The sequence below is a fragment of the Anoplophora glabripennis genome, unplaced genomic scaffold (assembly GCF_000390285.2).
Source record: "Anoplophora glabripennis isolate ALB-LARVAE unplaced genomic scaffold, Agla_2.0 scaffold50, whole genome shotgun sequence".
In the NCBI taxonomy this organism is placed as follows: domain Eukaryota; kingdom Metazoa; phylum Arthropoda; class Insecta; order Coleoptera; family Cerambycidae; genus Anoplophora; species Anoplophora glabripennis.
Window position 1 is genome coordinate 635,901 of NW_019416330.1, and position 19,279 is coordinate 655,179.

At 34.1% G+C, this 19,279-nt stretch overlaps 2 protein-coding genes across 3 annotated transcripts in view; one reads left to right on the forward strand and one right to left on the reverse strand.

Annotated features, from left to right (window-relative positions):
• LOC108914595 (alpha-amylase-like) overlaps positions 1-19,279 on the reverse strand; it is a 153,884-nt gene that overhangs the window by 82,051 nt on the left and 52,554 nt on the right. The gene's annotated exons all lie outside the window — the stretch shown is intronic.
• The window catches only part of LOC108914332 (protein encore), a gene marked incomplete at its 5' end in the record, with an annotated part of 65,400 nt that overhangs the window by 29,578 nt on the left and 16,543 nt on the right, over positions 1-19,279 (forward strand). The window contains 6 exons of the mRNA XM_018720125.1: positions 780-888; positions 3,196-3,327; positions 3,379-3,526; positions 11,292-11,542; positions 12,836-13,285; positions 18,072-18,416. Of these exons, the coding sequence (XP_018575641.1) occupies positions 780-888; positions 3,196-3,327; positions 3,379-3,526; positions 11,292-11,542; positions 12,836-13,285; positions 18,072-18,416 (1,435 nt within the window). The remainder of the gene's footprint in view (positions 1-779; positions 889-3,195; positions 3,328-3,378; positions 3,527-11,291; positions 11,543-12,835; positions 13,286-18,071; positions 18,417-19,279) is intronic.

Below are 19,279 nucleotides of genomic sequence, written 5' to 3' on the forward strand. Positions count from 1 at the left end.
TCATCTTGGAGTTTATATTGTACATGTGGCTTTAAAGACACTTTGATAAGGCCAGGATAAATCAAATATTAAGAGAATCAGTAAATGAACTTTTGATAGTTTTTTTTTTAGTTTTAATTTATATGTTCTTTTTCTGGTAATGTTTGTAACGAGACCTTTAAAAATTTTATACAATTTTTTGTAATTAGTTTTTGTACCTATATCAGCCTCATTCAAGTATAACTTTTCTATTAATTCAAATTCTGTTGAAAAACTACAATTTCTGTTGCAAAACAAATGGAAATATTCTGCAATATACCATTCTATGAATATAAGAAAATTTGTCAAATGTATTTTTTTTTCATAAATGTGCCACTCTAACCAAATATAAAAAAATAGGTATTAAAAAAGTCATAGGCGCAGAAGTTATGTTTCACAAAAGAGGCTGCCCCCCATATCTACGGCACTGGTAATTGTAATAGTTTTGTCGGTACTAAGTGCAAATTTAAGAGCCGCATTAAATTTTGTGAAGTTATTATTACACGTTCTTGAAATATAGATCAGGTGAGTTTCCGGATTAAGGTTTATATAAATTTATTTGTTTATTTTTGGCTCAGGAGTGCCCCTTTTAAGTTTGGGTATTTTCTCATAGGGCATCCTGTATTTCAGGAAATCTCATTAAATATGTAGTACTTCATTATAACTGAAACGTGCAATTTGCGGATTAGGATTTCGTGGAATTAAAAAAATAGAAAGATAGTTTTCAAGCAAATAGGTATTTTCTTAATTTGAATTTCCAGTTTTAAATCACCAGATAGATCTTTTAGTTCAGAAAATAGAAGAAGTAAAAGTTTCGAAGAACGAGAGGAGGAATATGAGAAGGCTAGAAGGAGGATATTCAACAGAGAGGTAAGTAAAAAAAAGTTAATACATCTTTTAACTGTTTTATTGGGTTTTGTTAATAAAGCATGTTAAGGATGTCCCTGAATAAAAACTAGAATGTTAATTTCTTTTGTGAAAGGAGAATGCATGAATCAATAATTATAATTTTTTCTATAGGCCCGTTATTTTTGAAGTTGAAGACCATTGTGATAAAAATGTATTGATGAAACACATGTAGAGTACCATAACTTTTAATTAGCTGAGAATTTATGCGAAAAATTAGAAACTGCTGTGAAACTGTGAAAATGTCTTTCTTTAATTGTCAAGGTTTCACTAAATGATGTACACGCTAATCTTTCAGTTCCTACTGAAGCTATGATAAAAGCAGCAAACAAAAAAATACTTCATTGAGACATTTAAAGACTTTTTCGATTCCTCTAAGAAAACTTAAAAATTCAATGAAATAAAAATATGTATAGTATTGAAACCCCCAGCTCTATATAGACTATCCCTTACATAAGTTTGTTTTTTTAATTTATTTCAACTTTAAAAATAACAGGTAACCAAAAACGATAACAAACGATTTAAAAAAAAAGAAAATAATAGATCTGATTAAGTCGTAATTCTATACGAGGTTAAAGTTTGTAACACCTGTTCAGGGGCACCATATATACATATTTATAATTCTCCGAGTCCATCTACAAAATACTCAAAAGTTAAACGGTCTTTGGATACGACGAATCAATCCTTAAGCACAGACGTGTTTTGTTTTCTAAAGAAAGTTTGCAAATAATCAATATATACGGTAAATATATGTGCGTGAAGACTTGTTTGCGTCTAAAAAGTATCCAACACTATATTATGAAACATTAAATTATACAGGGTGATTCAGAACTTATCCAAAAAAAATTCTGAATGTACAGGGGACTCTTACAAATACAATTTTGTAAATAAAAAATCAAAAAGGGCAGTTCGAAAATGATTTAAAAATACACTTCTGCACAGCACTGGAAACTGGTCCACTGTAAAACCTGACCGCGCACAATGCGACCGGCATGGCGGTGTGATAAAAACGGACAAAAAAAGAAATAAATACAATTTTATAGCACCTATTTTATATCAGCAAATTCAACTGATTTTGGGGCTATTGTTATTATTAATTTATAAAATTAATTTGTGGTTTTAAATAATAAAATAATTATGTTACAACTTTTCAAAATTTTGTCCACCGACATGTAAACACATTTGGATGTGTCTTACTTAGTTTCTACGAACTAACACAAATGCTGTCTTGTTTCACCATAACACAAAATGCTTCACCATAATGCAAATAATATTTTCTTGCCTCACCATAAATTAAAACGATATCCATCAACTTTCAAGTTGAAGTCACGCAAGTCACTAACTACTAAAAAACTATTGTAAACACTATGGTAACGACGACTGTAAAATCGGATTTCAGTATTCGAACTCGTTGAGTCCACGTGACTTCCACGCGTGTTACGAATGACGCTAGAAACTACAGGTGTCCAGCTATGCAATTGTTGAAAATACTACAACTTCAATAGTTTTTTTCTCGAAAACTATAAGGATTTTACAAATTTTTTTTGGATACGTTATAGATCACCCAGTATAGGACATCTCTTGGAAACAGTAATTACGAAACAATGATCATATGATTATCCCAATACTTGCTGATGCATCTTAACCTCAATGTTGAATATTCTTTTTTAAAGAAAAACGAAAAATCGAACGATGAACTTTGAACCACAATTGCTACATGCCTATTTCTGCTAGTTTTTTTCTGTTTGCTCGCTTTGAAAGACATAAAAAGGAATATCACTTGATCATAAGTTTACTCAGACCCTCTGCATTACTACATGTTTTATAAATATAACTAATAGGATCTAGTATTACTTATCCCCATACGTATTTTTTTTTTTCGAGTTTCTCTTTTATTTTCGCTAATTTTCCTGGTGTAATGACATTTTTTGTAAAAATCAGTTTATTGTATTTAAAATGTAAAACAAAATGAATGTTAAAACTGACACGTTTCTGAACTAACTGGGAAATTTGGGAGATATGACAACATCGTCCTTATTTTTTTTAGATATTATTTAGATCGTTCAACCCTTAAGAATTTTTAGATGGACTTTAGAATTATAATCGTAAAGGTATGTGCACACCGAACAATGCCGAACGCGCCATATGCTCGCAGCACTTCAAATGGACATACCTCTAGGATTTATAAGTATAGGCTTTTATTTTTTTTTTATCAAAATACGATTTTTGCAAAAATGTGATGAAAGTAAAACTTAGATTTTTTTTTGATAGATGCACGATGGTTCTTCGGAAGATTTCGGCTGGTCCGAAATCCCTTGGTCCAGTACAGAGAGCGATTATTCGTCTCGATTTCGCCTTCAACCGCCCGACGTCCACCGACGTCATTTTGGAAAATTAATAAAGGTAATCGGGGATCACAAACGACAAAAAATATCCCAAATTTTGTTTCCTTAGGTCCATTCTGAAGACACGGCAGAAGCGTTAAGGCCTTGTGTAGCGAAAAGTTACAGTTTCGGTGGATACGGGGGCATATCCGTTCTCAGCAGGGGTGATAGCGTCATGTCGACTCACAGTGCTGGCCCTAGGCTGCTTACGAAACAAGGTAAGATCGTTGCTATTTCTTAAAAAAATTAGTTTGTGTATAGTACCGTCAAAAAAGGTGAATGAGATATTTATTTAACGCACAAAAGGATTAAAGGAATGTCATGTTAAATAATTTATAAGCTAGCAAACCTATTGTTTATACTTTGAAAGAATATAATTTTAAATTTACCATAAAAAGAATAAATACATTTCTAATTTATCTATTTGTTATTACTTTTAGAGTCAGTAAGCGTATGTCAAATAAAGCAGAATGGGTAACTTATTCGCAGCTTATAGTGTCGTGATTCAAGACTTTGGTATGTGGATAGATTAATCTTATTTACAAGTACTATATAAAATTTAATTATATAGTTTTTATAGTTTATTAACTTATTGTTATACTTTATATTTATTTGATACCAATATTTAGATATGCATATGTAGTTGTTTTTTGGAACAAAATGGTTAAAATGTATACTGCAAATAACTATGAGATGTCTCAAGAGGAAGTGCACACAGGAGGACATTCTTCAGGTAAAAATAAGCAAAAAAGTTTATTCAAATATTGATCCGGGAATGCATCGTTTCCCAGATATATACTTTTTTAATATTTCAAGAATATGTAATGTTAGTTACAAATGCTCGAGAGTTGAATTACCTTCGTATTCATCCTTAAACTGGCTCCAGATCTGCAGACACTCGCCAAACATTCGTCAAACANTACAACTTTTCAAAATTTTGTCCACCGACATGTAAACACATTTGGATGTGTCTTACTTAGTTTCTACGAACTAACACAAATGCTGTCTTGTTTCACCATAACACAAAATGCTTCACCATAATGCAAATAATATTTTCTTGCCTCACCATAAATTAAAACGATATCCATCAACTTTCAAGTTGAAGTCACGCAAGTCACTAACTACTAAAAAACTATTGTAAACACTATGGTAACGACGACTGTAAAATCGGATTTCAGTATTCGAACTCGTTGAGTCCACGTGACTTCCACGCGTGTTACGAATGACGCTAGAAACTACAGGTGTCCAGCTATGCAATGGTTGAAAATACTACAACTTCAATAGTTTTTTTCTCGAAAACTATAAGGATTTTACAAATTTTTTTTGGATACGTTATAGATCACCCAGTATAGGACATCTCTTGGAAACAGTAATTACGAAACAATGATCATATGATTATCCCAATACTTGCTGATGCATCTTAACCTCAATGTTGAATATTCTTTTTTAAAGAAAAACGAAAAATCGAACGATGAACTTTGAACCACAATTGCTACATGCCTATTTCTGCTAGTTTTTTTTCTGTTTGCTCGCTTTGAAAGACATAAAAAGGAATATCACTTGATCATAAGTTTACTCAGACCCTCTGCATTACTACATGTTTTATAAATATAACTAATAGGATCTAGTATTACTTATCCCCATACGTATTTTTTCTTAAAATTATCATTACCCTCAAAAAAGTATTCATAAAACCATTTGAAAATCTACACTGAAAGAAATGCGCTTAATTCTTTATTATAATTCTAAATGTCATTACAAGAACATTGTATAATATATGTGACAGATAAACAGGTGAATATTGGATATAAGACGCGTATTGCTAACCCAGTTGTATAGTAACTATAAACCATATTCTTTATTAAATTATTGTATAACTAGTATACAACTTTTTTAAGAAACGTGAAAACTTAGACAAATAACCCCAATAAATAAACAACGCTTTCGTTAGAAATTTCAAACTTATACTATATCCATCAATTTTTTGTGCTGAATTCATTTATGTAAAGAAAACTATAGCATGGCATTTAAAATTTTTGAGAAAAATCCATAAAACGGAATTCTTTTGAAATAACGCCATCTATAGGTTTCCATATTGAGGTAAATGACATTACGCATTCCAGGAGATAAAGCATGAAAAGTCCATTCCAACGAGTTATAACACTGTCGAGAGATAAAACAAGATGTCGATAAAAAAAATTATGTGCAATGAATCCGGTTATCCATATTTGTACTATTTAATATACCTGAATAGGAAACATTTCTAAGAAAAATTCAACTCTATGTTTTGATATGTAGGATTTTGGATGAATAGAAGCCGAGATATTGCAAAATTTACAGCGCGCACCTATTTGAACTTTGGATTTAACTTTTCTCGCCCGCGCGACCGCTTGGACGAGCTTCCCCCACCACCACGCCGCCGGCCGCCGGACAGTTTACTTAGCGAGTACCTTCTTTTTAAAGGGCTCGTGAGTCGTTAATTTTCCACATTTTTCAATGCAATTCTCGGGAAATCGTAGTTTACGTCGTAAACTTTATTTTGCGAAAAATTCAACTCTTAATATTTATAAACAATTGCACCACGATTTTTTTTTTTAATTCTTATCTTGGCTCCTGTTGGTCGTAGAGGGTACTTTTTTTATTTTAAAACTATTTTTTTGCCGGCTATCCATTGCATCTATTTTCGGTGAAATAGCATAAATAGCAACAATGTTATTCAAATTGTGTATAAGCGAAAAACGCACGGTTTTTTAATGCACAATTTGAGAATGTTAATGTCAAAAAAAACGGTGATATTTTTTAATAGGTCGCTTGATTGCGTCTTTAAGATTACAATGACGCTTTCAGAATCATGTTTGGTTGAAAATTAACGCTTGTACAGGGTGGGCAAATAAGCGAGGTAAGCGGCTGTATCTCAGAAACTAGTGATCGTAGAGAGCTACGGTAAAAAATTTTATAGGTAAAGTGGGCAAGGGAAAATGCTGGAAATTATTTTCAAGTTTCCAAGATGGCCGCCAGTGGGCGTTTCCACCATCTTGAATTACATAAAGTTACGTTTCTCGCGATTTTCCNCCAGATGTGCGGACACTCGCCTAACATTCATCAAACATTTGCAGATTACATAACATACACATAAAACAAAAACGTACGTGTGGGGTAAACCTTTAACTTTAAGTAAACAATTGTTTAAATTTACTGCATATTTCTAATAGTATACAAGCGCCGAAGAGCGGAGCTCGCGCTCGAAAATGAAAAGTTAAAGGTTTACCCCACACGTACGATTTTGTTTTATGTTGATATGTTGAATAATGTACGACTACGCCTAACATGCGCAAAATGATAAGTACCTTAGGATCCAAACGATGAAAATTATTATTTTTTTAATTGTAGGTAATTGTGCTGGTTAATCTACCTTGATGGAATAATTTATAAATATACATATATATATTTCCAAAAATTAAAAAAACGTTGACGTATAAAACTAGGGTGACGTATAAAACCTTACCAAAGCTGCAAAAATGAAGATAATTGAATTTTGCAAATTGCTTTTGGTTTCTGCATATTTACACTATGTGTATACCAAATTTCAAGTGTCAGCAAAACTTCAAACAAATTTGACAGTTTCGAGTTTCAGATGCCGATGGATGTATAAAACCTTATAGAACAAAAAATTTTGCTCTCCTGATTTTCGGCTTTAGCGTCATTATTGTATATATATTGAACTATAGTTTTCGAAAGTTTTATCACAAGTTTATAATTAACATTTTTACAGCAACTCGCGGCTTTGTTATTGCAAATTTCGTAATCGGACCACCGCCATTTTGTAGCTATTTTTATTACGAACAAAATCATGTCCTAAGCATTTTTTCGTACAGTCATCCCGCTGAGTTATTTAAAGTTAATAACTTTTTTTTCCTGATAAAATACTTTGTCAGCAAATTAGTTATTGTATTCATCATTTAAAATATTTCTGTGTAGTTATTTCCGAGTTATCAAGGAAATGTCACCAACAGTAACTTTTCGGCCTCTGACGACTGGACTATATTCGAATTAAACCATATTTGTTATTTTGATGTGCCTTTTCTTTTTACAAAATGATATTAGGATCCACTTCATTTTTTAGAATCATTATGCTAAATTATTATTAAATTTCTACTTTTTACTAGAAGAATGTATTCAGGCAATAATTTTTTCTATAAAATTCTGTACCATCCCTGACGAGTCGCCGCTGTTATTTACCGTTCCTCGAGCAAACCATTACACACCGAAATAACATGTGCCGTCTGTACAGCTTTGGCGATTATTTGGCAAGTAAAGACATGTTTTCGTATGTATCGATGTGCATCATCCACAAGATACGACATTTGTTTGCGTTTAACGAGTATATGTTCTTTGACAAATATATATAGGTACATGTTCGCATTCTCGACCATTCATTTTATAAGAGATTTTTGTTCGTTGATCAACTTAGTCTTTCTGGGTAAGAGTATTGATAGATTATTTTATATTAGGTATTACTGTCTTGATAACAGAGCCACACAAAAAAAAGTTGTGTGCACTTTTCATGCGACATATGTTATCCGTAGTATTTTTGCTTCTTGATCACGAATTCGGTGTCAGAATTGAGCTATCACATCACAGGAATTTCATAACCTCAAATAACAGGTTCACGAGAAAGTGCTAGAAAAAATACAAAAAAATTTTTTTCTATATTCAATTGTTCATTTATATGGTTAAGACCCCCTGAACATGAATCCGCGGTCAGCATTGATGGTTCTTTTTCTAGCCTCAAAATAACGGTTCAATTAATATATCACGAATTTTTAAAAAATAACACATTCGCGCCAAATTTGGTATACGGGGGTTTTCGGGGTCACTGATCACGAATCCGCGATCATATTTACATTTACGTTTTTAAAAATTTAATCAATTACCTATGTACTTTATTACCTGAGATTAGGCAGAAAACCCGTGAATAGATCTTCTACAGAAAAAAGAAGATATAGCCGAAAAAAAGAAGGTAAAACATGATTGCCCAACTAACACAAAAGCTACTATTATATCGCTTAAAGTTAAATAACTGTTTTTTTTAATAGCAACAAATGTATCAGTTTTGCAAAATTCAAGATGGTCGTTCCAAGATGGCCGACCAAATTTTCAAGAAATAACACATTCGCGTCAAATTTGGTATATGAGGGTTTTTTCGGGTCGCTGACCTCGAATTCGTGACCAGCGACCACGAAACCCCCCTTATACCAAATTTGGCGCGAATGCATTGTTTTTTAACATTTTGTCGGTGATTTTGGATCCGCCATCTTGAATTTTGCAAAATTGTCCTCGGATCCGTGATCAGCGACTCCGAAAATCCCCGTATACAAAATTTGGCGCGAATTTATTATTTTTTTTTAAATCCTGATATCTGACCTGGCTCATATTTTTTTGAAGTTAGAAAAATAAACATCAATTCTGACCGCGGATTCACATTCGCCGGGGTCTTAACCATATAAATGAACATTTGAATATAGAAAAATAAAATTATGAATTTTTCCTAGCACCTTTTCGTGAATTTTTGCTATTTTTGACCTGTTTTTTGAGGTTAGGAAATTCTTGCCATGTGATAACTCAATTCCCATACCGGATTTGTGATCGGGAGGCAAAAATACTACGGATAACATATGTCCCATGAAAAGTACAGACACTGTACTGTGACTGTAGGAATGCTTATCTCAATCCTATTTTTGCAATGTCCGCGTAGGTTCCAATAAGTAAACAAATAAATAACGAGCGTTCAAATAAAAACGTGGTCGAAGTTGGCTCTGACACATTGGACGTAGGGAGTAGCTTATAGCGACCAACTTAACCTCATTTCTTAACGAGCTGTATAGCAGCTGTCAGTTTCAATAACGTTAATGACTATATAACTTTATTTTAAAGAATAATCGTGATAACAATAACAAACAATTAAAGGAGCTGCGGAAAGTGTCCCCCTCCTTGTTATAACAATAAATTAAAGCAGCTGCTGAAAGTGTCCCCCTCCTTGTTCCAAGCACTTTTCACACCTGTTCCTCAAAGAATTAAAGACATTTTCTAAGATGCTCGGGGTATTGTTAATTTCACGAATCTTGTCTATAAGTCGAGCCTGCAGATGGTTTAAATCAGGAATAGGCAGTTCAAAAATAGTGTTTTTAAGGTAAGGCCACAAAAAGAAATCACACGGCGTAATATCACATGACCTCGGTGGAAATTCATGTTCAGCATTGAGACTTATTAGTCGATTTTGGAAAACTTCCCTCAACATATTCATCGTCTCGCCTGCCGTATGTGCCCTTGCGCCATCTTGTTGAAAGTAAAAGTTTGTAATTTCGTTTTCTTCCAGCTGGTTAACAAAAGGAGCGATAATTTCTTCTCTATACCTTTGCGCAGTAAGAGTACCATTAAAAAAAATAGGTCCATAAATCCTCCTTCGATTGAGAGCACACCAAACTCCAATTTTTTGAGCGTGTAGAGGGCCCTCGACAAAAAAGTTATCTGGTTTTTCAGAAGACCACATTCTCATATTCTGTGAGTTTACGTAACCACTTAAATGAAACCAGGCTTCATCAGAAAAAAAGGTGATATTATGAAGTTCACCGTAGTTGTTTAAAAACCATTCACAAAATACAGCCCGTCGCGGAAAATCAACTTCATGAAGTTCTTGCTGACAAGTTAAACGATAGGAGAACAAACGCAAATCTTTTTTTAACACTGTGTGGCAGGTACCGACTGATACTCCCACCATTTGTGATAAAACACGTACAGAAGTTCTTGGCGCATTTTCCATTATTTGTTGGACATTTTCTTTTAATTCTTCAGTCCGCTTTTTAGGTCGGCCGCTTCCTTCTTTTCTTGTTACACTGCCCGTTTCACGAAAAACATTAACACAACGCTGAACTGCACTTTGAAAAATTTTGTACTCAACAACGCCGGGAAATTGATTTTGAAATTCTATGAAACATTCCTCAATAGAATACTTCCATATTCCATCAATCTTGCGTCCATTTCTAAAGTAGGACTCTATGATAAACACTTTTTGTTCTTGAGAAAACACCATTTTAAACGCTTTTTAAAACGAAAATATTCAAATTGATAGCGGCGATATAGCGCTTTGACAGATGACGTTTAAGTTCATTTGCTATACGCTACGCCCTACGTCCAAATTTTCAGAACCAACTTGACCACGTTTTTATTTGAACGCTCGTTATATCTTGTTAAAACGGCATATTTGGGGGGGAAATATTAAAAATGTTCGTAGGTTTAGGAATCAATTACATAGTAATGCATGTTTTTAATAGAAATCCCATATTCTTCAAAGAAGTATTAGTTAATAGGTTACAAATAATTAACTAATAGCTTGATTTACAAAAATAATAACACTTTTTATTAAGAAAAAGTGTTTTTAAGAAGTTAAAGTAGGTATTTGCAACCTTATGGCCAACCAAAATTTAAGAGTTTTAATTTTTTATTTATTTGCGCTATATAATGTTGTTTTTTCAATATTAATCAAAAGCGTAGAAGTTATGCTCTAACATTTGAAATGTAGAATTACTAATTACCATTTTTTGTGCTCAATGTAGGAATTCCTATGACACATTTTTGTGAAACTATCACTAAACTTTTAAATATTTAAAAAATATATGTTTAATTTTAAAGTCCTTTAAATTTTCGGATCGAATTTTATACTTTTTTTCGCAATTTTCCCTGGGGAGTATTCCCTAATGTGCAGTTCCTCTTAGGATACGCTGTATTCGTGTATGTATATCTGCTACAAAAGTCAAAAAATATATTAAATCTACAATTAACGACAACTTTATCATTAGCATTTAAAAAATAATAATTCAAATTTAAAGTAGGGATCGGTCACGTCTGCACACAAAGAATCTATCACTTATGTTGTCTTAGGAACCAGATCATTCCCAATTATTCTTCATAACCCCTTCGTTGCAGATTCCGCCGCCAGCTCGGTATCCTGGCGTCTGAGCCCGTCCAGTTCCGGCTACAAATCTCAGTCGCAAATGTCCGAGTCCGTGACGCCGTCCCCCACGTCCACTCCGCACCCGATCAGCGATTCCAGACAGAATTCGAACGGCAGCAGCGAAAACCAGGAGCACAGAAGCGAAACGTCCTCCAGTCACATAGTGTGGGCCGTCACTGATATTCACAACGTGCCCAAGGGAAGCATCATCATCAACCCGCAGGTTAGTGGTCACTGACTATAATATTGAAGTTGGGAATTTGAAAGCAACGTGTTTGTTAATGGGATTATTCAGTAATATTTAATGTATAACTTGTTTCTGCATTTTCCGTAAGCATTTAACTCCCTAAAAATGTTGTGAAAAAGTCATGTCGATAGCTTTAATATTAACCGTGTAAATTAATTTCTAATTCGTATATTTGCCGTTCGCGTTCGCAGAGCATCTGTGACGTCACACCACTCGACTGGGTCACCCGACGACTCAATGCGCTATTAGTTATTGTCTCCAGTCGCACTTTGATTTCAAAAGAAATTGAAAAAATGAAGAATACATTAAATTCCCCGTTATAGCACTGTTTAATTGTAAAATGTTGTAAAGTTGCAGTTACAAACAATGAAATCGTCATTTAATATACAGAATATCAAATGCATTGGTTCTTGGATCTGCTAGGTATGAATCGCTGATTGATCTGATGTGATAAAAACTATGAGTGACTATGCAGTGGCCTCATATGGCCTCTTAGCCATATGAGAACACTGCAAATTGTTGTATTTTAAATTTAAGATGCAAATTACAGACATCTTACATTTCTGTAAACTTTTGTTTGTCTAGTGAATTTGTTCTTTGTACAAAGTCCAAAAATCTGCTACCTGATATTTCTCTCACATGTAAGAAGGATTTTCCAAATGTACTGAACTCAAGCGTGCAAAACCTTCCCATTATCTTTAGATGTGCAACGCTGATTTATCCTCCCAGTTGCAACACCGACAAATTGGATACTACTAATTTCATGTTATAGAGGTGCTTCCTCAATCGACAATATCCTGTTAAATCCCCTTGATATCTCCGAGTCTGATCTTACTCATAATAACCCAGCAATTAATTTAATCTCTTCCAATGTTTGCCCTGGTCTTGAGTTCCAGTATTCGCAATGTCACACAGTCTTTCAACACTGTAAGGAATGTTAGACGCTGGTTCCGACCTTGGGACAACTTTTTTGTAAGTTCATCTGTTTTTTTTTTCATTTCTTCCAATATCTTTATTGCCCGTCCAACATAACCTTGCCGTATTGGTGCTTACCAGTTCATTCAGCAATTGCAAACCATCCCGCACAAGTTTAGAACACAGTATTTGAATTCTATAACATTTATTGCAGCCTGGCTATGGGAGAATATTTAGATAAGGGTGTATTTCTAGAGAAAATGCCTATGCTTTTATTTGACACTTAAACGTAAACGATTCAAATATTTGTGTAACAACAAACTGCGGAACAATACGTTTTGTCATTTGTTATAGACGGGGAAACCCCTGAAGAACGAAGACGGGTCCGTGTACCACTATGACCCGAATAACCCTCCACCCGGCATGGCTCCCGCTCCCGCTAAACCTCCACTTTCTCCTTACAAACAATGCTTCAAGGATAACACCTCCATCTCCCCGAAACGCAACCGATCCACCTCGACGAAGACATCGCCCACCAGGAAATCAAACTTAACGAACAGTTCGACCAGCCCCAGTTTACCGTTCTCCCCTCCTCTACTGACCACCTCGGTACCCCACAGGACGTTCTCCTACGTCCAAACAGAGAACGTGGTCAGCTTGCCCCAGCAGCATTTTTCTGGATATACTTCGACGTTCGCTGCGCCTACGGCGGCAGACAATGGCACGATGTACCAACAGCCCTACATCATCTACACGGCTCCGTCGTACGGTGTCCACGTCCAGCAGCAGTACGAGAACAGAATGGTGAGTATTTTGATAAGGAAAAATATATTCATGTGTATCTAATCCCACCTTGCTAGTAACTGCAAAAATATCTATGTGGTGGAGTAAACAGAAAACAGGAATATAAGTAGAAGTAGTCGGCGTAATGCCTGTACGAAGTCGGATAAATAGGTTAGTTTGATCTTCCACGTGCCAAGTCAGCCGATGAAAATTCCCGTGCATACGACGAGTTGAACCACGAGCTCCATCGAGCAATTTTGTCATACGACAGATAAATCTGCGAATAGGAAACAAAAATATCCATTTTTGAATAACATCTCTCAAATTCAGAGAAAATCTTTTCTTAGGCCATAAGTCAAGTTAAAACCGACTTAATACTAATTTATATACCTCTCACATTCAGATTTTAGTGTATGGGTCTATGGGATGATCAAGTTGGGAAATTAAATATGTACTTTCTCAGGGCTGGTTGCCACGTTGTCGGTGTATAACACTTGACGTTTCGAGAGACATATCGTTCTCTTCTTCAGAAGTTACTCTGAGGAGAGTAATTTCTGAAGAAGAGAGCGATATGTCTCTCGAAACGTCATGTGTTATAAACCGACAACGTGGCAACCAGCCCGAAAATCATTCAACCATTAACGACAGCCACGGAAGCATACAAACAAAACCAATGTACTTTCTCATTTAGTATCTAATGAGGCTAATATGCGAGTTGAATCCGTACTGATCAAATCCGTCCGTATGTGGCTGACTTTAGGCAAATTCTAACTTTAAGGCGAATTTACACGATGCAATTTGGATGTACGTCCAGGATGATTCGTCTAAGGTGAAGCCGATAGTGAAAAGGCAGAATTGTTTATCTTGGATGAAATGTTGATGAAACGTTATTTACATTGTTTCATCTTTGATGAATCATCCTCGATACGATGTACATCTAAATTGCATCGTGTAAATTCGCCTTTAGACACATTGTGCGAAGTACAGTACTGTTTTAACGCCACACCTATTGTGGATAGTGTTCCCTGACTTAATTCACATACATTTTTTTATTTCTCTATTGACCATTTAACACAGTCAAAAAAATTCATGAATTTATTGAAAATATTAAAAAGTGTATGACGCTGTCCAATTTTTTGTTCTAATTACTACCAATTTAATTCATATTTAATGATTTTTATCATAGACACAGGTGGCTATATATCTGTAATTCAAAATGTAACCAGAATTCATTAAAAAATTGTTGAACAATTAGAGCTAGTTCTATTATCACAATTTGTTCATAAACCTATGATCAACAACAAATTGAGGACAATTTTGTGTATTACACATAACAATTAATTCAAGATCAAAAAATTTATCAATTTCTTTGACTGTGTAAAAAGTCATGTTTTTGGTAATGTTATATTGTTCAATTCACATATTTTTTTATTTCTCTATATAGGGTGTTTGGTAAATTGATGCATTCCTTGCAGGAGGTACAAGCGATTTGTGATATATTTCCTTAATATACCTTTTTTCCGAAAACGCTTAGTTTCCGATCTACAGATTGTTAAAGTTTTAATAAAAAATGCAAATTTATAAATATTGGGGAAACCGCTCAGAATATTTTAATGAAATTGTACAGGCTTTGGCAGTTAACAACAATACATGTTTTACGATAAAAATATTGTTTTCAGTTTCACCAGTGGCGTGCGCACAGGCATGTCTCCAGATATTGTTAAAGAAAAAAATTATACAGCACTGATTTTTCTTAAAATAAAAATTATTTTTGAATTCCTTGTTCAATTTGGAAGAGAAAAGGTATCTCGACTGTTTTTCTTATGACGCACTGTTTTCGAGTAAAAAATATAAAATCGATTTATTGCATGGCGTAATTCAGTTTCAATAATCTGAAAAATAGCAGAAATTATGCACTTAACTGCTTCACATTCAACATTCAAAATGACAGCTATTATTAATTTTGTCAAACAATAACAAAAACGAGTGCACAGCCAACTTGTTAATTTCTGTTTAGATATTGAATAGTAAATCTAAAAACAATTTTTTTAGACTGATGCTGTTAACTGCGAGGAATAATAATTTTTTGTAATAAAATTGGTAAAAAAAAAGCTGAGTGCATAATTTCTACTATTTTTCAATTTATTGAAACCGGATTGTTCGACCGAGTATTGTTCTTAATTGTCAAAGCTTGTAAAAGTTCATTAAAATATTCTGAGCGGTTTCCACCATATTTATAAATTTGAGCATTTTTTTATTAAAACTTTATCATGTTGTAGATCAGAAACTAAGCGTTTTCGGAGTATGGTATATTAAGGAAGTATATCACAAATCACTTGTACTATAACCTCCTGCAAGGAATGCATCGACTTACCAAACACCCTATATGTAGTAATCCACAGAGCTTATTTCATATACAAGGTGTTGAGATATTCTAAGTAATTCTTCCAGCAAAAATAAGTCAATAGAGCATAGGTACTACTCTCATCTGTTTTACATGCTTTTAAATATAATTTAGTCAAATTCGGAACATTCTACTTTTTTGAGATCCGACTAGTAATTCAAAGTAGTCCATACAATATTTGTTGAGATAGAATTCCAGAAGAACCGAAGAAACAAGCCTTCGTAACTGCAAAACATAGTATGCACTGCAAGCTGCTACTGTGAACGCCATGCCGCCAATGTCTTTCTACCTCGAGTGTCGAATGAGCTTAATTCCAAGAAACTAATGCAGGAGTCTTGGAATTATATCTCAACAAATATCATACGGACTGTAACCATAAACCCTTTAATCTCTCTGAAATTTCTTGCTGCAACAACATTGACTTTTCTTTTGAGAATGGACAACTTCTCTGTTTTATCTTTTAATTTTGAACTCGTAAATTATTTTTTTTAATTGTTTGGATAATATTTAAAATTATATAAAACTGTAATAATATACAGTGTGTCCGTAAATTTCACCGACAACGCTTGACTGCATATTCACAACGATAAATAAATGCGATCTACGAAAAAAAAGTTAAATAAAATTAAATTATGAAGTGTCCACAGTGTATCAAGACAATTAAATGTATGTAAAACTAATGTTCACAAAACTTCGGACATATCATTTAACTCCTGCTCAAGAACCTGAAAATTTAGATCCCAACGCACATTTACAATTTTGCCACTGATTGGTATGGCTTCACAGAAGATAATAATTTTCTTCAAAAATAGTTTTGTACAAATCTTGTTTTACAAGGAACGGAGTTGTAAATTTTCATAATTTGCATGTGTGGAGTGATGAGAATCCTAAAGAAACACAACCACAATGACATTACCTGATAGCCACAACAATCAACATCTTGTTTTCATCGTCTACTGAACTCAAAGTATAAAATCCGTGACACTGCTACGCAAACCGAAATATACAACCTGCAAATAACGCCAAAAATGGCTTTCTGTAGGCGATTTTCTCAAGAGACAATGTTTTTTTTTTAATAAAACGACCTTTTCAATGCTGCCCGTTTTAAAAAATACAACCACTGTAAAAGTTTTGACCTCTAAAAGGGAGAGGTAACGGGAGAAAACTATCACCCAGTAGATCGATTTGACTAATAGTCCAAATAAATGTGCCAAATTTTTACGCGATCGGCAAAAAAGTTATGAAGTTATTAATTAAATTAGTTTTATTTTTGAAAACTTTGAGTTTGTAACTCAAAAACAAAATTTTTTTATTTAACTTTATTTCGTCGATCGATTTTATTTATCGGCCTGAATATGCAGGCAAACGTTGTCGGTGAAATTTGTGAACACCCTGTATTTTCAAGTCTGATGATCTAGCCTAAATCCGTCTACCAAGAAACGTGTAAAACAAATGAAAATAACCAAAAAATAGTTGAATCCTGCATCTGTCATAAACCTTTTTTTGTACAATTTATTATATTTATTTAAAATTTTGTTATAACGAGCGTTCAAATAAAAACGTGGTCGAAGTTGGCTCTGACACATTGGACGTAGGGAGTAGCTTATAGCGACCAACTTAACCTCATTTCTCAACGAGCTGTATAGCAGCTGNGCGCTTTGACAGATGACGTTTAAGTTCATTTGCTATACGCTACGCCCTACGTCCAAATTTTCAGAACCAACTTGACCACGTTTTTATTTGAACGCTCGTTATATCTTGTTAAAACGGCATATTTGGGGGGGAAATATTAAAAATGTTCGTAGGTTTAGGAATCAATTACATAGTAATGCATGTTTTTAATAGAAATCCCATATTCTTCAAAGAAGTATTAGTTAATAGGTTACAAATAATTAACTAATAGCTTGATTTACAAAAATAATAACACTTTTTATTAAGAAAAAGTGTTTTTAAGAAGTTAAAGTAGGTATTTGCAACCTTATGGCCAACCAAAATTTAAGAGTTTTAATTTTTTATTTATTTGCGCTATATAATGTTGTTTTTTCAATATTAATCAAAAGCGTAGAAGTTATGCTCTAACATTTGAAATGTAGAATTACTAATTACCATTTTTTGTGCTCAATGTAGGAATTCCTATGACACATTTTTGTGAAACTATCACTAAACTTTTAAATATTTAAAAAATATATGTTTAATTTTAAAGTCCTTTAAATTTTCGGATCGAATTTTATACTTTTTTTCGCAATTTTCCCTGGGGAGTATTCCCTAATGTGCAGTTCCTCTTAGGATACGCTGTATTCGTGTATGTATATCTGCTACAAAAGTCAAAAAATATATTAAATCTACAATTAACGACAACTTTATCATTAGCATTTAAAAAATAATAATTCAAATTTAAAGTAGGGATCGGTCACGTCTGCACACAAAGAATCTATCACTTATGTTGTCTTAGGAACCAGATCATTCCCAATTATTCTTCATAACCCCTTCGTTGCAGATTCCGCCGCCAGCTCGGTATCCTGGCGTCTGAGCCCGTCCAGTTCCGGCTACAAATCTCAGTCGCAAATGTCCGAGTCCGTGACGCCGTCCCCCACGTCCACTCCGCACCCGATCAGCGATTCCAGACAGAATTCGAACGGCAGCAGCGAAAACCAGGAGCACAGAAGCGAAACGTCCTCCAGTCACATAGTGTGGGCCGTCACTGATATTCACAACGTGCCCAAGGGAAGCATCATCATCAACCCGCAGGTTAGTGGTCACTGACTATAATATTGAAGTTGGGAATTTGAAAGCAACGTGTTTGTTAATGGGATTATTCAGTAATATTTAATGTATAACTTGTTTCTGCATTTTCCGTAAGCATTTAACTCCCTAAAAATGTTGTGAAAAAGTCATGTCGATAGCTTTAATATTAACCGTGTAAATTAATTTCTAATTCGTATATTTGCCGTTCGCGTTCGCAGAGCATCTGTGACGTCACACCACTCGACTGGGTCACCCGACGACTCAATGCGCTATTAGTTATTGTCTCCAGTCGCACTTTGATTTCAAAAGAAATTGAAAAAATGAAGAATACATTAAATTCCCCGTTATAGCACTGTTTAATTGTAAAATGTTGTAAAGTTGCAGTTACAAACAATGAAATCGTCATTTAATATACAGAATATCAAATGCATTGGTTCTTGGATCTGCTAGGTATGAATCGCTGATTGATCTGATGTGATAAAAACTATGAGTGACTATGCAGTGGCCTCATATGGCCTCTTAGCCATATGAGAACACTGCAAATTGTTGTATTTTAAATTTAAGATGCAAATTACAGACATCTTACATTTCTGTAAACTTTTGTTTGTCTAGTGGATTTGTTCTTTGTACAAAGTCCAAAAATCTGCTACCTGATATTTCTCTCACATGTAAGAAGGATTTGCCAGATATTCTGAACTCAAGCGTGCAAAACCTTCCCATTATCTTTAGATGTGCAACGCTGATTTATCCTCCCAGTTGCAACACCGACAAATTGGATACTACTAATTTCATGTTATAGAGGTGCTTCCTCAATCGACAATATCCTGTTAAATCCCCTTGATATCTCCGAGTCTGATCTTACTCAT